The 25807-nt window shown below is 42.0% G+C and overlaps 1 protein-coding gene across 2 annotated transcripts in view; it reads right to left on the bottom strand.

Annotated features, from left to right (window-relative positions):
• The window catches only part of crppa (CDP-L-ribitol pyrophosphorylase A), a 300647-nt gene that overhangs the window by 220946 nt on the left and 53894 nt on the right, over positions 1-25807 (bottom strand). For both annotated transcript variants that reach the window (XM_080216486.1, XM_080216495.1), the window contains exon 3: positions 7711-7860. In XM_080216486.1, coding sequence (XP_080072612.1) covers positions 7711-7860 — 150 coding nt within the window. The remainder of the gene's footprint in view (positions 1-7710; positions 7861-25807) is intronic.

Genomic DNA, 25807 nt, shown 5'->3' with positions numbered 1-25807 from the left:
GAATAAATTGACTACCCACTGTTAGTCAACAGGCAGTTGTACTGCTGCCATTCCTGTTTCTAGGAATATCTCATTGCATTGGGAAAATTTTGTGCTTTCTACCCAATGCTTTTCCATGCTATTTTATAAGCCCTCTCATCTCTCAACCAAAGGGCTGTTAAAATTTGAGCCTCTATCGCTCTCCCTCTTTCTCACTCGCTATATTTATCTCCTTCAACAGGTTTAGGCATTTTATAAAGTTAATGGAACTTAAAGTCTCATTTTATCTCTCTCACATACACACAGCCAGCCTCCTTGTCTAGAAGAACCTCAACTAAGATTTCCCTCAATAAGATTTTTCAAATTCATTCCCTATTCTTGAAAAATAACTGAGAAAATACTGCTAAGCTAAAGAAAAAATATTCCAACAATTTTGCTACTGAAAGGTTATGCATCCTGAGAATTATGCTGCATATGATCAGACTGGCAAATATAAATTCAAATCACACCGTCACAGCTCAAGAATCCCACTGCTATCAGGACCTGTTACCTATCCCACTCAGCTCTAAGCCCACCTGCCCTCCTCGGTTGTGACGTTGCGCTGAAGAAGTCCTGCCAAATAGGCCTCCAGCCTGAGAGTCAGGCTGCCTCTGAGTAGCAAATAGGATAAAATTTAAAGGAACCCTGATGTTAAAAACTGCAGGATAATTGGGAAACCAACTCTTCCGAGTTTCTGGACTTCAAATCAGTGTGAATCCATGCCTTTGGCCAAATATCTTCGCCAATATTTTACTCTTCAACAAGTTAAATTCTTTCTCATTAGGCAGCCATGGAACTGGCCTTGATTCCATATATACTTTACATACTTGTGTCATGGGCCTAGCTTGGATTTTGATCTTTATTTTCCTTTTATGTTTGGCTCCCCAATGTGCTATCCTTAATGATAGGGAAAATAGGAACCATCCTGACTAATTGAAATTCTTGTGACTCTATTACTGTGATCCCTTGGTTACATATCAATGTGGAATGCTTCAGTAAGTTGGAAAGGGAAGGAAATGGAAAAGGGGGTCAATCATTTATACATCTCTGTCCAAGGTTGAGGAATCAGGTAGGGCTCACCATTCCGGATTGTACTTTAAGTGAAGAAACAGGTTCCAAGGAGTATGTAACCTGGAAGGACAAGAACAACAGATGCATGGGAACACCACCATCTGTAAGATCCCCTCCAAGCCACACACTTTCCTGACTTGTACCTTTACTTCGCTGTCTCTGGATCAAAATCCGGAGCATCCTTCCTGACAGCACTGTGGTGTACCTACACCAGATGGACTGGTGTCATTCAAGAAGGTGGCAAAGGGCAATTTGGAGTGGACAATAAAAACTGGCAGAGCCAGTGATGGCCCCATCCTCTGAACAAATCAGCAATAAAATGTTTCTGGTTAAATTTAAGTTATTCAAAGTTAACACTGTTCTTTATGATATAAAAGTAAAAGCGGGTATAGGATTAATGATTAATCATGTGTTAGTAGGAGCCGGATTTCTATCTGAAATTAGATCTATAAATTACACACTCTTTCTAGTTAAAAGGCAGCTCTGTTTCCAATATTCTTTTTGTTTGCTTTCCACACCCACAGACTTTTCTTTAAGTCACTACAACACATCACAGCCATCATTCAGGAAAGTGACAGTTACATTTTATGGTCTCTAAAGGTTTCAATTACCTGAAATAATAGAGCTGCTACCTTTATAATAAAGGCATATTATTTAATCTAATCTCAAAATCTGATCTGTCCTTTTCCGTCCTGGCAAACAAAAGTGTCTTCCTCTTCTTAAAAATTCACAGGCAGGCAGAAAATAAAAGCAGTTACTCTCACCTTTTTCTATAACTATATTTGGTCTCACAAGAGTGCTCACATGATACTCTTGATTCACAATTCCCTTCAACTCATATATATATGTCAGGCTACAGCAGGCTGACCATAACTACTGAATATACACTACTTTATGGTACAAGTTTTCAATAAATCTATAGTTACGTTGCCCAGAGGATTAACATACAACAATTGTATTACTTAGATGTTAAAACCAGTGTTTTATGAGTTCCCAGCTGTACTCATGTTCAGCATTTTCAGCCTTATAACTTTAGGAGATTAAACAAACATAATATTTTACAGGAAAATTAGTTCTCACATAACAAAACATGCATTCAATAAAAAGTTCCTTTTTGTCTTCAGATTCTAGATTGTAAAATTGTTCCATTCTTGCATTGAAGGCTTGAGGTAATGAAAATCTTTTGACTTTGCAAAAGTTTATTTTAGAATTTAACTATTTGTTTAACTATTTAACTGTTCTATTTTAAAGTTTAAACAATTTCAATGAAGATTGGTGGGAAAATAGCTCTCTATCTCTCTCTCTCTCTCTGCACGAGGAGTTATATGAGCTTTAACAGTGTCAGTGCAGCTATAAATACATGTGCAGCCACACGACCAAACTGTCCCTAATGACTGGCATTCTCAGTCAGGAACAATGATTAGCATAGAAAATAGAAAGATTCACACTGATTTAATGAGTGTTCTTCTGAGGTTGAGGTTAATTTAAAGTAGACATGTGAGGCTGCGGAATTCTTTCTTTTCTGTACAAATAAGTTAAATTAATTTCCCTCGTGGCATAAAAAATAGTTTTTAGAAAGTCCATTTATGGGGGCATTTACAAAACTCATGGCTTTGCACTCACTCACAACCTAAGCAGATAATCTAAGTTAACACTCCAATGTGGTAATAAAAGAGCACTGCATTGAAAAAACTCCGCCTTTCAGATAAAGCTGTTTAAATGAGCCCCCATCTTCCTATTTAGGTGGATGTAGAAGATCCAAAGACATTGTTCAAATTAAAACAAGGAGGTTCTCTCAGTTTAGAATTAGGTTCAATGGGAACTTTCAAAAGGCAATTGAGCTTGCTCTTGAAAAGGTCTAAATGGCACAATTAGGGGGCAAAAGCTGGGGTGTGGCACTTAACTGGACAATCCATCCTGAGTGGCAACACAGGCGTGATCGGCCATTGTAAGATTACATGATTATATGAGGGTCCTCGACATCATTCTCTCCTCCGTATTGACTATGGTAGTTCAAGAATAAAGCCCACTAGCTTTTCAGAACAATATGAGATGGACAATGATACTGGCAGGGAACTTCTAATATATATTTTAAAAAGCAGTGTTAAATATCAAGTAATTGGAAATATCAGATTAAGAAACTAATTAACGCAAATCAAATAAGCCTGTGTTAATTACAGTCAAAAGGTAATGTGTATTTATTTTACAAGGTCAGAGTTGGCAGTAAAAAAATTTGAACAATGAATGTCCCATCTGGTCTGTAATGGAGCCAGAAAGTCTGCTTCGTCTTAATAGGAGATTTTAATTGTGTATGTAGTTCCCAGATGAAAAACCTAAAAGCCATTAGTAAATATGGGAATCTCTTGAAGGACCCAGTAAGTCTGGGAGAGGGCAATTATGTCCATTAGAGATATAACTTATCCATTTTGTCATAGAATCAAAGAGATGTGTTAAGGGTAAAACATATTTAGTTTGCATTTCTGTTTCGGAGCATCCCAAAGCATGCCACGTTGCAATGGAGATAGGTTGTGAAGTTTAGAATATCTTTCTACTTAATTTATCTGGGTGTTTTTCACAGGAAGCAATTGCAGGTTTGGTTTTGTGAAGGATGCAACTCATTTGGAATTTCTGAGGGGAAAAGAAGCAGGAAGATTTTCTGTTCCAATACAACCACAACACTGTCATCTATCTGACAATATGGATAATTGCCCACATATACCATGTCTACAAAAAGCAGGACAAATCCAATCTAGCCAATTGCTGCCCCATCAGCCTACTCTCAATCATCAACAAAATGATGGAAGGTGCCCTCAACAATGCTATCAAGTTGCACTTAATCATCAATACCCCACTCGTTGATGTTCAGTTTCGGTTTCACCAGGGCCAGTCAGCTGCTGACCTCATTGCAACTTTGATCCAACAAAGTTTGATTTTATTTGAAATATTGCAATCTTGTAGCATAGCTCCTGCAGAATTTACAAAGCGCAGGAAACTTCAAAGAGAGCATCAGGGCGAATCTGCACATAAATCATGCTCCATCTTTACCGCACCAGCTGCCATATTCTGATAAGTAAAATTCGAATGTCTCAAACCTTCTTCATAAGAACATAAGAACATAAGAAATAGGAGCAGGAGTAGGCCATCTAGCCCTTCGAGCCTGCCCCGCCATTCAATAAGATCATGGCTGATCTGTCGTGGCTCAGTTCCACTTTCCCGCCCTCTCCCCATAACCCTTAATCCCCTCTTTTATCAAGAACCCATCAACCCGCTTCTTAAAAATATTTAGCGAGGCAGCCTCCACCACTTCAACGGGCAGAGAATTCCAGAGATTCACCACCCTTTGAGTGAAGAAGTTCCTCCTCAACTCCGTTCTAAACCGCCTCCCCTTTATCTTGAGGCTGTGCCCCCTAGTCCTACTGTCTTTTTTGAGCGGGAAGAGTCTCTCCACCTCTATCCTATCCATCCCATTCATCATCTTATACGTCTCAATGAGATCTCCCCTCATTCTTCTAAACTCTAACGAGTACAAGCCTAGTTTATTCAGCCTCTCCTCATAGCTCAACCCCCTCAACTCCGGTATCAGCCTAGTAAACCTCCTCTGCACTCCCTCCAGGGCCAAAATATCCTTGCGCAGGTGCGGCGCCCAAAACTGCACACAGTACTCCAGCTGCGGCCTCACCAATGCCCTATACAGCTGCAGCAAGACCTCCCTACTTTTATATTCAATCCCCCTCGCTATGAAGGCCAGCATCCCATTCGCCTTCCTGACCACCTGCTGCACCTGCAAGCTGGGTTTTTGCGACTCATGCACAAGGACCCCGAGGTCCCTCTGCACCGTCGCCTGCTGCAGTTTTTCGCCACGTAAGTAATAGTCCTTCCTACCATTCTTCCTACCAAAGTGGACCACCTCACACTTGCCAACATTAAATTCCATTTGCCATTTCCTGGCCCATTCGCCCAGCCTATCTAGATCCTTCTGCAGACTCTCCACACCCTCCGCACAATTTGCCTTTCCCCCAATCTTGGTGTCATCAGCAAATTTCGACACCCTGCACTCGGTTCCCTCCTCCAGATCATCTATATAAATGGTAAATAGCTGAGGCCCCAGCACCGACCCCTGGGGCACCCCACTAGTCACCAACCGCCAATCCGAATAGCACCCATTGACCCCCACTCTCTGCCTCCTATTTGACAACCAATCCTCTATCCACGCTAACACCCTACCCCCAACTCCATGTCCCCTGACCTTCTGCAATAACCTCTTGTGAGGTACCTTGTCAAACGCCTTCTGAAAATCCAGAAAGACCACATCCACCGGCTCTCCTCTATCCACTGCCCTAGACACATCCTCATAGAACTCCAGTAAATTTGTCAGACACGACTTCCCTTTAATGAAACCGTGTTGCGTCTGCCCTATCAAGCAATTCCCTTCAAGATGCATCGCAATTTCCTCCTTAATGACGGATTCCAACATTTTACCTACCACAGACGTTAAACTAACCGGCCTATAATTCCCCGCCTTTTGCCTGGCACCCTTCTTAAACAACGGCGTAACATTAGCCGTTTTCCAATCTTCCGGCACTTCCCCGGAATCCAGCGACGTCTGGAAAATAACCACCAAGGCATCCACTATAACCTCCGCCATTTCTTTCAGAACCCTCGGATGCATTCCATCCGGTCCTGGGGACTTGTCCACAATCAGCCCCTCCAGTCTGTCGAGCACCACCTCTCTAGTAACAGTAATGTCATTAAGACCCTCCAGTCCTACCACCTTTCCATCGCTAACACCCGGCAAATTATTCACGTCCTCCTCCGTGAAGACAGAAACAAAAAAGTTATTCAATACCTTGCCATATCCCCATCCCCTACCACTAGCTCCCCTTTCTCATCCTCTAAAGGACCAACGTTCACCCTAGCCAGCCTCTTCCTTTTTATATTCTTCAAAAAGCTGTGGAGGAAAGCTAGGTGTGTATGGGGTTGGGAAGGTAAGGTGTACACGTAAGGGAGTAGTATGGATGAGAGAAGTGGATAGTGGGGTAGGATGGTGAAGTGAGGTTAAGTCAGGTCATAGTGTTGAGGTTGGAGTTGCAGGGTGACAGGTAGGTCTCAGGAGCTGGAGGCCCTAGTAAGATCAGGTTAGTGGGGACGGAGTCCAGGTATTGGAAAGGAAGCTGGGCAGAGGAGGGTAGGCAGGCAGGTCAAGTCTTAGGGGAGAATCAGGAGGATGAGGTTTGGGCAGGGTCTCAAGGGTCGAGTGGGAGGCTGGGGCTAGTCAAGTCAGGTTTGGAGTGGGAGTGAGGTTGGATCAGGTCAGATCGAGGAGGAGTCAGGATTGAGGTGAGTGATGGGGCTAGTTCGAGTGACTTGGGGGTTTGGAGAGTTGGGGAGATGAGTAGCAGTCAGGTCATGCGTGGATGGGATGGCGGATCGCAGGTATAGTTAGGTTGGGTCAGACTGCTGGGTGGGGTAGTCAGATTGGATTGGAGGGAGGAATTGGGGTTTGGGGGGGGAGGAGTGTGAATGATTGGGGGGGCGGGGGGGGGAGGAGTGTGAATGATTGGGGGGGCGGGGGGGGAATATGGTGGTTCAGTTTACAGTTACCCAGGCGTTAGGTAACTAGACGAGTGAGTAGGTCAGAACTGCTCAAAGTCTCTGAATCTAACTCAGAGTTGGGTAATTTTACAGAAGATAGGGGAATTGGTCACCTGAAGTTGCAATTTCCACTGAGCCACTGCATTGGGACTTTGAGGGATCATATCACCCATCTGGAGACTGGGAGATCTGGGCTATTATACTGGATCTTTGCCTTTAAATGAGTAGATGGACCCTTTTCTTTTCCAGCAGGGATCTTGCTACCCACCCCATAACCATCATCCTGTATTTGGGTAATGGTGGAAGACAAGGGTTGGCAAATTAAGCCAATTCTTACCTTCTGATTGCATAGATACTGACCCCATGGAATAGAGGACGTGGCCACACTGTCATAATAATGGAAAGAAACTAAAGGAGGCAAAAGATATGGTTATTGCATCTTCCCTTCTCCACAATGATATGAGATTTGTGCTCATTCAGAGTCATCTTTAAAACATTTATGGTCTTCAGGTGGGTTCTGCGATTGATCCTCCCTCTTCTAATGTTGCAGCATGTTTCCCACTGCAACGCTAATAGATTTTCCTGTTGTGTAGTGACAGGGTTCCTTCTGTGCAGAAAAATTAATGCCTTCACCTCAGCCAGCAGCATAGAATTTCATAGAATATATAGCACAGAAACAGGGAGAATCTGTGCTTGTGTTAATACTCCACCCGAGTCTCCTCCTTTTCCATCTAACACAACTCAGCCTTTCAGCATATCCTACTACTGAAATTAACAGGCACAAAGGAATCAGAAGGATAATGAAAAGTCTTTCCAACTTGTCTATACCATTGTATGAAAAGCTAGGCATACTATGAACTAATAAAAACCTGCAATAATAGAGCACCTATAACACAGAAAGATTCCCAAGAGCACAGGAACAAAAAAAAATACACACAATGACTAATAAAACACAACCATTCACTCCATGACATATTCTCACAGAATATCAGAAACATTGGAGCACAAGATGAGCTGCAAGAATTTTACCTGCTGGTAAGCTCTGTAAATGATATCAAATGTGAAGGCTTGGGGCATTTCACTTGCCCTGTATTTGGCCCGTTCCAGTGAATGATCAAGATAGCCTTCTGGGTTTGTTGCAACGACAGTGGAAACAAGTGGCCTGATAGCCCCTGCTGCCTGAAAACAAAGAGACAAAATTTTTTAATGCATTTTCTCAATGGGTGAAAGGAATGGGAGACAGGGAACGAACCTCAAGTGCCACAAATCGCTCAATTTTATAGATAAAACATGCATCAAAAAATTATATGTTTTGATATATTGCACACATTAGTTGTAGGAAATATGTATTTCAGTGGAACTGTTTGTATCTGTTTTATAACTTGTTCTGTATAGGTTTTGCTATTCAAAACCTACTATCACTGTCATTATATCTGACATCATAGAAGTATTAAAGATTGAAGAGATTACAGTTGAAATGAAAATGCAATACACATTAGATAACAACTGGTTGAGAGTATACACAAAGCTGCAATGTACACTCCTATTCTACTTCAAATACTGTCATGGCATCTTTTCTATTCACCTCTGCAAGGAGAACAGGGCTTGGTTTAACATATCTGAAAAGACAGCACCAACAGTGGTTCTGTCAATATTGCAATGAAGTGTCATCCTAGATCATACACTGAAAACTCTAAAGTGTAGCTTAATCCCTTGATCTTCTGTGCAGAGGTGACACTAAGCCAAGGCAGACACATCCATGACTTTACATCACATTGTATTAGCTACCACATACTGTAGCCAAGCATAAAATGACCAACAGAGGTTAGGTTAGATCACTCGTTTTGTTGATCTGAAAATATGAGGCCAAAATTAATCAATGAGAGCTAGCAGAAATTTATTAAAGTTAAAACATGTTTTACTAACTTGACTGATATCTTGAGTAAGTAACAAAGAGAATAGCTGAGTGTTAGCATCGCTAATGCGACACCTATGTTAGACTCCTATTTATTGATTACAGCTCAGCCTGCAACATCATTATTCCCATGAAACTTCAGCTCCAAACCCCATGGCCTGGGCCTCAGCACCTCTCTCTGTGACTGGATCCTGAACTTCCTAATTCACAGACCACAATCAGTAAGAATAGGCAACAACATCTCCTCCATGATCATCCTCAACACCGGTGCCCCACAAGGCTGTGTTCTCAGCCCCCTATTATACTCCTTATACCCCTATGACTGTGTGGCCAAATTTCCCTCCAATTCGATTTTCAAGTTTGCTGAAGACAAATTTGGGTTGGATCTCAAATAATGACAAGACAGAGTACAGGAATGAGATAGAGAATCTGGTGAATTGGTACGGTGGCAATAATCTCTCCCTCAATGTCAACAAAACAAAGGAGATTATCATCAACTTCAGGAAACGCAAAGGAGAACATGCCCCTGTCTACATCAACAGGACAAAGTAGAAAGGGTCGAGGGCTTTAAGCTTTTAGGTGTCCAGGTCACCTAAATCCCGTCCTGGTCCCTCATGCTGACACTACAGTTAAGAAAGTTCACTAATGCCTCTATTTTCTCAGAAGACTAAGGACATTTGGCATGACAGCTACAACTCTCACTAACATTTACAGGCACACCATAGAAAGCATTCTTCCTGGTTGCATCACAGCTTGGTATGACACCTGTTCTGCCCAAGACCAAAAGGAACTACAAAAGGTCGTGAATGTAGCCCAATCCATCATGGAAACCAGTCTCCCATCCGTTGACTCTGTCCACACTTCCCGATGCTTCAGCAAAGCAGCCGCCATAATTAAGGACCCCAACCACCCTGGACATTCTCTCCACCTTCTTCAGTTGGGAAAAAGATACAAAAGTACCAACCGGCTCAAGAACAGCTTCTTCCCTGCTGCCATCAGACTTTTGAATGGACTTGCCTTGCATTAAGTTGATCTTTCTCTGCCCACTAGCTGTGACTGTAACACTATATTCTGCACTCTTTCGTTTCTTTCTCTATGAAAGGTATGCTTTGTCTGTATGGCACACAAGAAACAATACTTTTCATTATATGTTAATGCTCATGACAATAGTAAATCAAATCAAAACAAATGATGTTGTGTATATGGATTTTCAAAAGGCATAATAAATCAAGGCACAGTAAGAAGTAAGTCTCACAACACCAGGTTAAAGTCCAGCAGGTTTATCTGGTAGCATGAGTTTTTGGAGCGCTGCACGAATTCATCGGTAAGTGGAGATTTGGGTTCACAAACAGGGCATATATAAACACAGGCTCAATTACAAGATAATGGTTGGAATGCGAGTCTTAACTGGTAATCAAGTCTTTACAGGTGCAGACAATGCGAATGAAGAGAGGGTTAAGCACAGGTTGAAGAGGTATGAATTGTCTCAAACTAGGACAGTTAATGAGATTTTGCGAGCCCAGGCAAGTCATGGGGGTTATAGGTAGTGTGACATGAATCCAACATCCTGGTTGAGGACATCCTCATGTGTGCAGAACATGGCTATCAGTTTCTGCTTGGCAATTCTGCATTGTCGTGTATTGTGAAGCTGCCATGGCAAATGCTTACCCGAAGATCAGAGGCTGAATGCCCTTGACTGCTGAACTGTTCCTGACAGGAAGAGAACACTTCTGCCTGGTGATTGTCGAGCAGTGTTCATTCATCCGTTGTCATAGCGTTTGTATGGTCTCACCAATGTACCATGCCTCAGGACATCCTTTCCTGCAGCATATCAAGTAGATAACATTGGCCGAGTCGCAAGAGTATGTACCGTGTGCCTGCTGGATGGTGTTCTCAAGTGAGATGATGGCATCTGTGTCAATGATCTGGAATGTCTTGCAGTGAAAAATTAAGACTCATGGGATTAAATGGAAAATAGACACAATATTAGCATTGGAACTGAAAGCAGACAACTTTGTGAGTGGTTATTTTTCTGACTGGAGGGAAATGTGCAGTGATGCCCCCAGGGGTCAATATTGGAACCTCTGTGTTTCTGATGCATAATTAACTTTGGGTATGCAATTCATAATTTCAAAGTTTGCAGATGGCACAACTCAGAATGTAGTAAGCAATAAAGAAAATAGTAACTGATTTCAGAACACACAGTAATTTAACGAGCAGACATATGGAAAATGAAGTTTTTTGCAAGATAAATGTGTGAAGTAATGCATTTTGGTAGGAAGACTGGGGCAAGTCAATACAAACAGAATGGCACAAGAACAGAGACACTTGGTGATGCATGTGCACTAGTTTTTAAAAGTCAAGAAGACTGTTAAAGAAATATTGGAATCATGATCTTAGAAATAGAGGTATTCTGTACCAAAGCAAGGAAAATACATTAAAGTTTTTTTAAATATTAGCTAGATCCCAGTTAGCTTATTGTGTTCAATTTTGGACAGACACTTCAGCAAGGATATAAAGGTCTTAAAGAGGGTGCTCAGAGGAGAATTGCTAGAATTGTTCTATGGGTGAAACATATCAGCTGCATGGGGAAAGCAATGAAGCTTTGGAACTATTCCTCAGAGCAAAAAAGCTTAAAAAGAGACTGAGGGCCCTATTTTACCATTTTAATACTAAGCGTTGGGCGGACCAAACTGGGAGTGTTTCAGATCTGACTTTTAGTCTCATTCTGCAGCGCCCCCATATGCACTCTGCCTGAAAAAATATTCTGAATTGCATTGCAGAAGCCTGTGGGTGGGGCTTAATGCACCCAAAATGCTGCAGCTCCAATCGGCACCACCAATTGCACATGGGCAGTAAAAAAAAATACAAGAACGCTCTCCTGTCACATCGCTCCTGGGCCAGATAATGCCTCCCCTTGGCTCCCACAGACATTGCTCCACCCCTCACAACATTACTGACTCCCTTAATCCCCTACCCTCCCACTACCCAGACCAATCACAGCCCCCTGCCCCCCTTTCTCTAAACCGATCACATGCAAGCGGCAGCGGATCCCAGCTACCCCATCACTGAGCAGAGGCAGAGTGACCGGGCCACCCATCCCCCCTACCTCCCTCTCAATCTAACCCACAGAGTCATCTAACATACCGCCCTCTCCCTCTCCTCCATCGCCCCCACCGATCTGAAGCACAGAGCCATCTAATATACCTCCCTCCCTCCTGCTCCACCCCACCGATCTGAATCAGCAAGTCACTGAACACTCAGAACTTACCTCTTCAGAAGCTGGAGCACCTGAATCGGACCTTTGAGGACCATGTCTGTTTTGCACCAATCTGGACAGGAGAACTCAGTGGTAAAGGGAGAAAAGTCAGTAAGTTTGGATGTGCAGCCCATCAAGTCAATTTAAATGCATGCAAATGCATTTAAGTTGATGTTGCACCCATTTTGGGAGCAATCCCAACGACAACCATTTTTGGCCCTAGGGAAAGGAGGAACTGGCGCGGTGGCGGGAGTGGATCGCACTTCTCGAATCATGCCCGACTTTACCAAACTTTCTCACCTGAAAATGAGCGCAACTTGAGAGTAAAATCGGGCCCTAGATATTACATTCAAAATTTAAAAAGAATAAATAAAGAAAACCTTTTGATTCTGTTGGCAGAAGGGTCAGTAACCATATGGACACAGATTAAAGATAATTGGAAAAAGAACCAGAGACAATATAAGTAATGTAAGTGGTTATGATCTGGAAGGTACTGCCTGAAAGTGAAGCAGATTCAACAATAACTTTCAAAAGGGAATTGGATAAATGCAGCAACTTGCAGCTATGTGGTGCTTTTAACATATTAAAACGTGCCAAGGCATTCCGCAGGAACATTGTAAAGATAAAATTTGACACAGAGCCACATAAAAAAGGTATCAGAGCAGAGAAGCAAAAGGTTAGGCAAAGAGGTAGATCTCAAGGAGTGTCTTAAAGAAGTAAAGAAAGACGGAAAGGTAACGAGGTAAGGGACTGAATTCCAGCGCTTAGGGCCTTAACAGCTGAAGGCATAGAAACCTGGTAGGCCAATCAAACTCACAGGTGAAATAAAGAAATCAAGAAGGAATGAACGATAGATGAAAGACTTGCATTTATGTATTGCTTTTCACAACTACTGGACATCTCAAAGCGTTTTACAACCAATGAAGTACTTTTGAAATGTAGGCGCTATTATAATTTATGAAACACTGCAGCCAAATTTGCAACCTCCCACAAACAGCAAAGTGACTAGACAATTTGTTTTTGTGATTGTTGGTTGAGGGCTAACTATTGGCTCAGACATTGAGGTAACTCCCCTGTTCTTTGAAATAGTGCATGGGATCTTTCACATCCAACCAACCAGGCAGCTGTATCCTTGTCTTAATGTGTCATCCAACAAATGGCACCTCAAACAGTGCAGCACTCCCTAAGTATATTAGCCCTAATTTTTGCACTCAAGTCTTGGAACAGGGCTTGAACTTGGGACCATGTGGCTTTGATACCGGAGTTGAGGGGGTTGAGCTATGAGGAGAGGCTGAATAGACTGGGATTATACTCGTTGGAGTTTAGAAGGATGAGGGGGGATCTTATTGAGACGTATAAGATGATGAAAGGGATGGATAGGGTAGAGGTGGAGAGGTTCTTCCCGCTCAGAAAGGACAGCAGGACTAGAGGGCACAGCCTCAAGATAAGGGGGGGGCAGTTTAGAACGGAGTTGAGGAGGAACTTCTTCACTCAAAGGGTGGTGAATCTCTGGAATTCTCTGCCCGTTGAAGTGGTTGAGGCTACCTCACTAAATATATTTAAGACGCAGGTTGATGGGTTTTTGGTAGGCAAGGGGATTAAGGGTTATGGGGAGAAAGCGGGAAAGTGGAACTGAGCCACTTCAGATCAGCCATGATCTTGTTGAATGGCGGGACAGGCTCGAAGGGCTAGATGGTCTACTCCTGCTCCTATTTCTTATGTTCTTATGTTCTTATGAAAAGCGAGTGCTGTCAACCGAGTCACAACAAAGGATACATGAAGAGGAGATTACAGAGATGGGAAGGCGCAGCGCCCATGAAGCAATTTAAAAGCAAGGATCAAAACGTGGTGTTGCTTAACCAGAAGCATCTGTCAGTTCGATAAGTGGTGAATGGGACTTGTGCAATTCAGAGATGCAAAGTAGAATTTTGACAGCCTTAGATTTATGGAGGATAGATTGGGGAGACTGTTAAGAATGTGTTGGAATACTCCTGTCTAGAAGTGACAAAGACATGGATAAGAGTTTCTGCAGCAGCAGAGAAACTGACCAGTAATCAGGATCAGGTGATGCTACTGAAGTGGAAATAGGTGGCCTTAGTAATGGCATGAATGTGCGATTGAAAGGTCATTCCAGGTCAAAGGTTGTAAACAGTCTGTTTCAGCCTCAGGTAGTTATAGAGTGATAGAGTCAGTAGCTAGGAAGCAGTGTTTACGCAGGGTACCAAAGACAATGGCTTCAGTCTTCCCAATATTTAGATGGAGGAAACTTCTGCTAATCTAGTACTGAATGTTAAACAAGTAGTCTAACAAGATAAAAACTATATTGAACTAGAGCTAGGTGACATCAGGACACATGTAGAAACTGACACTGTGTTATCAAATAATGTTACCAAGCGGCAACATGTAAATGAGAAATAGGAGAGGGCCAAGAATAGATCCTTGCTGGCCTTTATAGTGAGGGGGATAGAATATAAAAGTAGGGAGGTCTTGCTGCAACTGTACAGGGTACTGGTGAGGCCGCAGCTGGAGTACTGTGTGCAGTTTTGGTCGCCGCACTTACGTAAGGATATATTGGCCTTGGAGGGAGTGCAGAAGAGGTTCACTAGGCTGATACCGGAGATGAGGGGGTTAGCCTATGAAGAGAGACTAAATAGACTGGGTCTGTACTCGTTGGAGTTTCGAAGGATGAGGGGGGGATCTTATAGAGACGTATAAGATAATGAAAGGGATGGATAGGGTAGAGGTAGAGAGATTCTTCCCGCTCAGAAAGGATAGCAGGACTAGAGGGCACAGCCTCAAGATAAGGGGGGAGGGGGGGTGCAGTTTAGATCAGAGTTGAGGAGGAACTTCTTCACTCAAAGGGTGGTGAATCTCTGGAATTCTCTGCCCGTTGAAGTGGTGGAGGCTACCTCGCTAACTATATTTAAGTCACGGGTAGATAGGTTTTTGACAGACAAGGGAATTAAAGGTTATAGGGAGAAAGCGGGAAAGTGGAACTGATCCACTTCAGATCAGCCATGATCTTATTGAATGGCGGGGCAGGCTCAAAGGGCTAGATGGCCTACTCCTGCTCCTATTTCTTATGTTCTTATGTTCTTAGAGCAGAAGTAACAGTGCAGGAGTGAGAAGAGATGCTGTTGCAGGTGATTCACTGGCTAGGACTGAATAGTGAGGCATTGGAGAAGGCTGGTGTGGTCAACGCTGCTAAAGCTTCAGATAGGATAACCACATTCCTATGTTGTTGATCCCATGAGGAAGTGGCAGAGTTCCAGCCCTAACAAGGCTGAGCAAAGACTGACAGAGACTGCAGCTTTTACAATGCCAAGAGTGTCCTTGAACATCTGCTGATTTACAGTTCCACCAAGCAAAACTGAACTTAGTACAAGCAAAGGCACCACATTATAGTAAACACTTGTACATGCTATAGCATGAACAGGCCAGGATACTACTTATCAAATGATGATACCACTGATCTTGTTATCCATTGAAATGTTATTGGACACAATGTTATAAGTGGATAAGCTAGGCCAGGGTATTGACTCATCATGAAAAATGATATTTTATAAAGGGTTAAGCCTGGCCAATGCAGAAAAGACCAAAAGCAAGACAACACTGTTGTTCCAATCCAATTAGAGACCAGTAGTATTTTGTTTTATATTGACAAAATTTGAAATCCCAGTTACCTACGAAGAGAATAAAGCCTCATGATTCCACAGTTTTAAACAAACAAAATAAATTTTACTATACAGAATCGGAAAACTAAAACAATCTGCAATATCTATCTTTCATTCTAACATTCAGGGAAGAATTTTACCGGCACATCCACCCAAAGTTTGTATGATCCCGCCCGAGGCCAACGGTGAATACCACTCTCCGAGCCTCACCCATACCCGGAATCAGACCAGGCACGCTGGTCTGGTAAAATTCCAGCATCAGAATTAATGAGGGAAATATGAATTAAAAGGCAAACTATGATCAAACACATCATGCTGTACCTAAAATGGTAGAGGCGACCAAGATGAATCCCATGGATTTCCAGCAACCCATCCAAACATGAGTGAACGCTGTGAGTCACAAAACCTCATTAAAACTCTGTCCTTGTCATGAGGAATGTTTAAGTTCCTTACCTTTGATGATCTAACCTCAGAATAGCCTCCTTTTGCCTCAAAAGCCACTCCAAATAGAACTGCCCATCTTCCAATGCCTCAATTTCTTCTCCTGAGACTGCATTCTAAAAGATTCACAAATGTTCACTCCTGCTTCTAATTACCAGCACAGACCCAACTATTTTGTAGGCTGTTAGCTTCACAAAGTTGACACTGCCCCAGAGTTTCTCTGTTCTCCAGTTTCTCAGGTAGGCAGTATTAGAACTAGAAGCTTCCTGGGCTTCTCTGAGCTATAATGGAATGGAACCTGCTAAAAGCTCCTAGGGCTTATCTGTGTGGTTTATAGATCATAATGTCCAAAAGGCAACCAACCCCTTTTTCCTAGCACAAACAAACTGAAAGCAGAGAACTTTCTTACGCTCTATCCAAAACCATGTTGATGTGGTCCGCTCTGATCTATCTCAAACTGACCTTAAAGCCAAATAGCCATCCTTTACAACTTCTCCAGCTAACTAAGTCCACCTTCATTTTATGCTCTATCCCTACTAAACAAACATAGGTAGCTTTCTAAACCACCATTTTCTTTGAGGTGTTTTGGCAATCGAGCATTTTAGTCATCTTACCTTCACAACAACAATTTATTTCCCTAGAAGTAAACATTATCTTGAAAATATTAACATGAACTATGAACTAGATATTCATGCAGCACAAGATTACTTCTAGATGTCAAATTGCTGACAACTTCAGCCTTTCACTGCATTGCATATTAATAAAGTCCTCCAGCAGAATTAATTAAAATGCATTTTGATTTTACACAATGCATGCTGATTTCATTATCTCAAAATTTAGTTTGATAGGCATGGAACATTGTAAACCAGTCAGAATATACAAAAAAAATGAATAGTTTGTTAGTTTGTCAGGTCAGAAGTAGAAGTAATCTATCTTGGTGATTGATGGTAGAGAGCCCAGTAAGAACAGTACCATGGAGGTGAGCCAAGAGGAGATGTGGAAAGTAGTAGAGAAGTCAACTGTATCAAATATCATTCTCGGTCAAAAGAGTCAACAAAACATAGCCAGATCATGAAGAATGTCTGTAAATTTAATCAGCACTTTTTGATGCGGTGGTCAAAGAGAAAGCTAGGCTGAAGGGGTTTGCACAGGGAATGATTGGAAAGGTGAGTGGCAGTGATGAATTCAAGGGCAATAACAAATAAAGGAAGGTTAGACTTGGCGAGGCAGTGGTAGAAAGGAGTGGAGGCAAACGTGAGTTTTTCAGTGAGTAGGATGATGAACATCATTTTGAAAGAAAGGTGAGCAGTACCTGTGAAGCGTTAGCTGTTAGGATAATCATTGAGCAATAGAGCTCATGGTCAAGACTTAAGTTTCATGGTGTAAATGAGGATCTGCCTGGACTTGCAAAAGAAAAGACTGAAATAGGTAATGACCAGGATAAGCACATTTTCTTACCCTTCTTTTCATATCATCACAAAGATAAGTCTGGATGAGATAGTTGGTAGCTAGTTTGTCCTCTCATAAAAGCTAATAATGATTCCCCATCCCCATTCTCACACCATTCCCTCCACACCCCCAACTTTCCCACCACTCCAAAATGTTCAGATTGCACGTTGTAATTTTTGGTTATATCAGGGCACTTCTGAACCACACTGCTGAAGTAGCAAATGTGAAAATAAATCATACAAGTCTGTTATGATACAATCCTGCTTTAAAATGTTTCTGCGACTAACGTTAATGGACATGCCATCACTTCATCAAAAATCATTAAAAAGGTCTCTATTTATCATTGACATTTTGGGCTTATGCTCAAATCAGTTTTGGCTATGAGCTGCACAACAGCTCACAATTAGGATAATTAAGTTTGGAGGAGGTTAATAATTCAAAATTGCTTCCAAATGTCAATATCATAAAAATAAGTTTATACAAGTTTGGGTTACTTAAAGTGATGAAGTTTCAGACAGTTTATTGTTAATAGCTTTTCCAAGGAAACCGCATTACCTCTAGTCCCAGCAGAGTCTTGTACTTTTACAGGTAAAAACGTGTATCACAGTTTCAGACGTCTGCACCAAAATTTATTATAAAATTTGTGTCATGCAAGGAATGCAGAAACCACATAAAGGCAGGATTTGCCAAGGCGGACATTCCAATTATTCTTTTTCTAAAGACTGTGTGCGTACATGTATCTAGAGTTGCTCTAAATTATGGTAAGAAATTGCAAGGCACAATAATTTAGAGGGGCTACTTACAGACATATCCTGAAAGTAAGCCTAGGTGTTTAGATGTTTGCCCAGTGGCACATTATGTAATGCTGCAGTATGGATATGGCCGGATGTGTTCCTTTTATTTGCCATATCTGTTTAAGTTGTATTAGTGATTCTATCATTAAAAGTAACTTGTAGCACAAAATTACTTGATTGAGAAAACCCACCTTTTGAGAGATTTACTACAGCACTTAATCTAAAGGATTGATTATAAAGTTTATATGGTCAACAGTATTGCATGATTCCTGCTCCTGATCACCACTGAGTGACTCCTGATGCAAAACACATGTATATGTTAAGTGAGGTAAGGATTGAACTTGACTGTAATACCCTCCAGAGTCAAATAGCTGCTGACACACACTATATTATATTTATACATGAAAACTGGTGATTTAAATAAAGTACTGTATCAGATTCTGAATTACATTGCTTTCGGTAAACAGTGCAACAGTGTATGTTCAAAAACTAGCGTACATAATGCAGGAGAAATGTGGCTTTCAACACACACTCAAAAATTCAGAGTTCACAATTTATTTTGTAAATAAAAATCTGTAGGTGAATGAATATAGTCTTGCCACCTTGTCAAAACATTTTCTTAATTTAAACCTTTATCATGGAATTAAATGGGCCAACTATGCATTCACACATTAGTTAGTATGCAATACTTGCATCACCGAGGGATAAGGTGTGGATGAGTGTACAAGTTCCAGATCTCAACGTGAAGCCCTGAAAAGAAACCAAACAAGGTACTTATCCAGTAAAAGATGAAATCACAGGAAACCCATTCCTAGACATTTCAGGTTTTTAAACCGTAGCAAAGTGATTTGAAATGCAAAACTGGAGGCCAGCTCGGGAATCTGGTCCCAGACTTATTCTGGCACAGGTGTGGGATCACCCCCTGTACAGTGTCATATATATAACATAAAACAAGATGTTAGGAATTTCTAATGATTTTAACATTTGCAGAGAACATATGAGATGAAAAATTCAAAAAGGTCCATTTTCAGGCACAAGGATCAGAATGCACAATTACCTTGTGCCCAAGCCCACTGGGGTAGGCAAACCTGGTGCTGTCTACTCATCATCAGGATTGTGGCATGCAGCCCAACATGAAATGAGCGCTGACAGACTTCACACTCAGGTGGGAGCCCAGTGTGTACGGCAAGCATGACAAGCAGCTAGCCTGGACTTTAAAAAAGCTGCCTGTCACTCTTAAAGTGGAGCTGCATTCAGATAATATTTGCTATTGCAGCAACTTCAGGAAGGTTTGGCTGAGAGGCAAAGAACACAAATGGAGCAGCAGGTAAGAGTACGATTCCCAGGTTTTAGGATGTGGTGCTGGATGCTTCAGAGATAAAGTTGGGAAGGAAGAGAAAGGCCATGTTCCCACAGGGGATCAAGCAGCTGTTCGGACACAAGCCATGAAGGGAAGGGAAGAAGATGGCCACAAAGGTCAGTTCCCCTGTGTTTGGCACAAGAAACTTGGGTGCAATGCTGTAAAAAACTTCAATAAACTCACGCAGTAGTCAAAACCAGTGGCTATTTCTTCAAAAGACATCCTTTGTGTTCCATTACCCAAGCCAGTTACAATACAAGACGTACAGTAACTCTAGACAATATTATTGAAACAGGTTTCCTCTTGACAGGCCTTCCAACTCCACTGACCTCCTTGCCAAGGTACAGTATCACTCCCTTATGAATCCAAGAAGTTTCCAAAATTCCTCCAGTAAAACTCAACAGTCAATACTCAACATTTGCACCAACAGAAGAAAGTCAAAAGCACCTCTCCTGAAAGTTAGATGGTTAGTCTTTTAAGTAGTACTGATTGGGAGAGGGCTGAACACATTGATTAGGAGTGGGTATTCATTGGACCAAAGCTTCCAAAATGGCAGATCTTGCATCAAATCAATGGTGTAAGTTGTTTAATGTCACGTCCCCCTTCTCTGCTTACTTCCAATGCACAAACGACATAGCCAACTTGTACTTTTACAGTCAGGGGCTGCCATGTGGACTGTGCCAGATGTGGTCAGAAGTGTTGCAGCCAACATTTTTTGCTGTTTTAGGCTTCCAAGCCAATTTTACACAAACTATCCTTTAGCTTGAATATGGTCATATGGGCAACTTTCTGCATGACAGTGAAATACAATAGTTGTTAGTATTAACTTGTCTCTTCTTCAATCCTTGGTATCTTTGAGGTGAGTCAACTGTTAACTGCACCCAATGTTAATAGCCAAACAGCAGTTGGATTTTTTTTAATTGTTCCATAGATGTTCTGAAGAGGAGTCATGATGGATTTGAAACATTAATTCATTTCTCGCCCCATAATCTGGTGAACTGGTGAGGCAACAATAATCTCTCCCTCAATGTCAACAAAATGAAGGAGATTGTCATCGACTTCAGGAAGCGTAAAGGAGAACATGCCCCTGTCGATATCAATGGGGACAAAGTAGAAAGGGTCAAGAGCTTCAAGTTTTTAGGTGTCCAGATCACCAACAACCTGTCCTGGTCTCCCCATGCTAACACTATAGTTAAGAAAGCCCACCAACGCCTCTATTTTCTCAGAAAACTAAGGAAATTTGGCATGTCAGCTACAACTCTCACCAACTTTTACAGATGCACCATTGAAAGCATTCTTTCTGGTTGTATCACAGCTTGGTATGGCTCCTGCTCTGCCCAAGACTGAAAGCAACTACAAAAGGTTGTGAATGTAGCCCAATCCATCATGCAAACCAGCCTCCCATCCACTGACTCTGACTTACACTTCCCGCTGCCTCGCAAAGCAGCCAGCATAATGAAGGACCACCACACACCCTGGACATTCACTCTTCCACCTTCTTCCGTCAGGAAAAAGATACAAGTCAGGTCATGTACCAACCGACTCAAGAACAACTTCTTTCCTACTGTTGTCAGACTTCTGAATGGACTTACCTTGCATTAAGTTGATCTTTCTCTATACCCTAGCTATGACTGTAGCACTACATTCTGCACTCTCTCATTTCCTTCTCTATGAACGGTATGCTTTGTATAGAGTGCAAGAAACAACATTTTTCACTGCATGTTAATACATGTGACAATAATAAATGAAATCAAAGAGTAATAATAACTCCAAAAAGGAATTACTTAAATTCTGTAACGGGAAAACAAATACTGGGTTATGGGAACGGAACAGGGAACTAGGACTAATTGGATAACTCTTTAATATAATCAGCACAAGACAGACACCATGGGTATTTGGCCTCCTTTTGATTCATTTGATTCTGTGGTTCTATGGAGTAACCCTTATTGCAGACGCTAACACCATCATGCAAGAGAAGAAAAAGGTAGGCGAAATGTGCAGTTGAGGACAAAATCAGACCAGCCACAATCTTACTGAATGGCAGAACAGGCTCAAAGGGCCAAATAGCCTATTCCTGTTTCTCATTCATATGTTCTTAAGTAAAGAAGATCAACTCACCCATGTTGCTCATAAAAAATTAGGTCATATAACACCAAGAAACATTGTTAACTGTTAGCAAACACACTTTAATCTACTGAATTGACTGGTTATTCAAACTTGCTAATCTGTCAGGTAGGTTATGGGGAAAAGGTATGGCACTAAGAGAATTGCTCATTTGGATAGCCAGTGCAGTCATGATGGACCAAATGGCCTCCTTCTGTACTGCAACAATTTTGTGATTCTGTGATGTAAACAGTTCAATTGAGGGTTAATCTCATCAATTTATATCAGTTTCATTAACTGATCTCAAATACAATTTGACAATCAGTAATCCAGTTAATGCTACATTACAGTGACAGCCCTGAATTGGTTTTACAAACCCCATCATTTTTTTAAGTAACTCTATCTACTAATAAAGTTATTCAAATCGATAGTTATACTTCTATAACTACTTATGATGATTCATTGTTTCTTATTTGATTTGATTTTTGTCACATGCATTGACTTGCAATAAAAAGTATTGTTTCTTCGTGCTATACAGACAAAGCATAATCTAGTGTTACAGTCACAGCTAGGGTGTAGAGAAAGATCAACTTAGCATGAGGTAGGTCCATTCAAAAGTCTGATGGCAGCAGGGAAGAAGCTGTTCTTGAGGTGATAGGTATGTTTCCTCAGACTTGGTATCTTTTACCCAATGGAAGAAGGTGGTAGAGAGAACGTATGGGGTGCATTATGCTGGTTGCTTTTCCAAGGCAGTGGGAAATGTAGACAGAGTCAATGGATGGAAGGCTGTTTTGTATGATGGACTGGGCTACATTCATGACCTTTTGTAATTTCTTGCGGTCTTGGACAGAGCAGGAGCCATACCAAGCTGTAATAGAACCAGAAAGAATGCTTTCTATGGTGCATCTGTAAAAGTTGGTGAGAGTTGTAGCTGACATGCCAAATTTCCTTAGTTTTCTGAGAAATTAGAGGTGTTGGTAGGCTTTCTTAACTATAGTGTTGGCACAGGGTTGGCGGGGGGGAGGTGAAGGACAGGGTTGCTGGTGATCTGGACACCTAAAAACTTGAAGCTTTTGACCCTTTCTACTTCGTCCCCATTGATGTAGACAGGGACATGTTCTCCTCTACGCTTCCTGAAGTCAATGACAATCTCCTTACTCGTATCATTTATTCTAATTCATGATTCTTCTGATCAAGTAGTTAAGTAGTTGTAAGCGTGTGACTTGTTGCCTGACTTGGTATTTTGCCGATTTGGCAGGAATCTTTCAGACAGTAGCTTGTGGGTATCCTAATTGAGAGATAACAAGGTGATTTAATTTTCAATCCAAAATGAGTGATGCAAGACAGTTTGGCATGCCAGTCAGATATAGGCATAATTTACTCCTAAATTAAGATGGATAGTTAAGCCCAAGACAATACTTTTAAGAGGACATGTGGTGTTTAAAAATTCCTCTTGCCAATCACATGCATGGCTGATTACCAAGATGTAAACCAAAGTTATTCTGGGTAACCTTCATATTTACTCACTTTGAAAACTGGAACCATGTAATTTGGTAAGACTTGTCCAACTGGTGGTCTGTGGCCTGAATTTTAGCCCCCAAAGCTATTCTGTGTGGTGTCCGGCAAAACCATTCAAAATGCCAGCAACGCTTGCAAGTGAAGTTGAGGACTTTACCAGGCTCCTCCAAAGACCGACCATTACTTTACCATGTTCATTGCCAATTGGATCCCTAGTGAGCAAATGTGGGAGAGAAACAGTCTCTGATTGGGCGAGTAGTGATAAATCTGCTTGGAAGAGCGAAAGAAGATTTCAGTGTGGAGGAGGAGGGAGAAGGGGGGAGGGAAGGGATAGGAGGAGGGAGAGGAAGAGGGGGATAGGGGAGTGGGGGAAGGGGAGGGGAGGGGGAGAGAAGGTGCTGTGAGGCACAAGGAGAGAGAGTAAGAGAGACTGCAGACCCCAAGGTCAGAAGATGCCAAGAAGCCCAGGGATAGCTAGTGCGGAAGGACCTGGGGAAAGAAACCTGGTGGGGCTCAAGAAGTGGCTGCCTAGCCCAGATGGGAAGGCAAGGTTAAGACACTTGCTACTGGGAGGTGTGTGGGTGAGAGGGAGAGAATGTGTGTTTGTGAAACAGGGGGACAAAGTGAGTGTGTGTGAGAGAGGGGGAGATAGAGGGAGAGAGTGAATGTGTGACAGAGGGAGAGAATGTGTGTGTATGAATTAGTGTGTTTGTGTGTGAAAAAGGGAGACAGTGGCCATAACTTTCTATCCGCTCATGCCAGTAGGATCTTCCAGTTGCACCAACAGCACACCCCTCCACAGTGGCGAGGGGTGAATTCAATGTAAAACCTGTTGACAACAGCAAGACCAGAACATCCAACGGCAGGCCACCTCCACAAATCATGCAGCATGTGTGTGCGTGTGTGTGTCTGTGTGTGTGTATTAGAGGAAGGGAGGGAGGTTATGTATTTTTGTGTGTGTATAAGAGGAAGAGAGTGAGTGTGTGAGAGAGAGGGAGACAGTAAGTGCATGTCAGAGAGGGAGAGAGTGAGTTAGTGCGTGTATGAGAGAGTGAGGGACTCCAAGTGTATGCATGTGTGAGAGAAAGGGAGCGAGTGTGTGAGAGACAGAGCATGTCCAGCTCACTCCCAGTCTCAGGATTCCCAGTTACCCTCAAATCAACACAATATTGCATACTCTCACCCACTTTCATAGAAGGTGTGGGCAAATGAATAAATATTCGAGATTTGGAATGAGCCCAACACATACACACCCTCTTACACTCTAGTGATCATTTTTATTAATTATTCTTTTCAAAAAAAAATTAAGCAATCGCTTTGGTGTTTTTTTTTCTGAGCAAGCCATTTCTTTTTTACATACTCAAATGTACTTTGTAATTGGTGCAACTTTCTGAAATCTGCTTATCTGCCGCTAGACTGAGAAAGAAATAGAAATCCCTCCCCATGCAAAAAGGTTAGACCCGCCTGTTTTAGGTCAATAGATGAAAGCGGAATTTTGTTAAAAAGTGAAAACAGGAAGGTAGTCAGTGAGGAAAGCATTTGAGAAGGAGCAGGAGACAGCCTCATGTTGAGTACTGTTCAATGGGGAGTGACAGAGAATAAAACCCACAGAGAAGTACACTTCGTATCAAACGTCTCATTCTGCCGGGCTGCTGGCAACTAATTAACTAAATTGCTTACAGAGGGAACAACTCAGGCAGTATAAGGTTGCCAACATTCAGTCCAAGATCTAACACTGGAATGCAAAAATAACAGGAATTGACATGTATTGTGTAGGTTTTCGGAGCAGAGTTCCAGCAAAATATGGAGATCAACAAAAAAATGACACCTTTTGTCTTTATTTTTAAAATATACTTACAACATCTTGGACAGTACATTGTATTCACATGAAAATTAATCAATACATCAGCACAAACCATTCAGGCTATCAAACTGGCACTTCATGCTCAACTTTCACATGGGATGCACAAGGCATGTCACAATATTCTTCAGTCCCTTTCCAGGATTTATTCCAAGCATAATTGCACAATTAGAGTAAAGTTAAAGTTTATTTATTAGTCACAAGTAAGGCTTACATTACACTGCAATGAAGTTACTGTGAAATTCCTCTAGTTGTTACACTCTGGCGTCTGTTCAGGTAAATGCACCTAAGTCTTTCAGACTGGGAGGAAAACCATGGAGACGCAGGGAGAACATGCAAACTCCACAAAGACAGTGACCCAAGCTGGGAATCAAAGCCAGATTCCCTGGCACTGTGAGATAGAAGTGCTAACCGCTAACCACTGTGCCATCGTGCCACCTGGTTCTCTTTGATAACCACAATGACAGATAAGCCCCTTGTCCAGGCCATTGTACGAACTGAGAAGTAGCAGAGAAAATTAACAGGGGAAACCAAGAAACAGTAGCAAAGTGATGCCAAACTTGACCTTCACAATTTGGAGATTTTAGGCAACTCCAAATAATGCCTGATGTGTCAAGGATGAGGGATATAGTGTGGAAGATCATGGCCAGGATTTTACACTCCCCTGCCAGTGGCTTTTTAGATGGGGGAGGGGAGGGAGTGGGCATGAAACTGAAGGAATGGGGATTCCCTCTGGGTGCCTGCGCACCCCA

The sequence above is a fragment of the Carcharhinus amblyrhynchos genome, chromosome 2 (genome assembly GCF_965287045.1).
Source record: "Carcharhinus amblyrhynchos chromosome 2, sCarAmb.v2.hapA, whole genome shotgun sequence".
NCBI classification, from domain to species: domain Eukaryota; kingdom Metazoa; phylum Chordata; class Chondrichthyes; order Carcharhiniformes; family Carcharhinidae; genus Carcharhinus; species Carcharhinus amblyrhynchos.
This window is presented reverse-complemented; position numbering and strand designations above follow the sequence as displayed.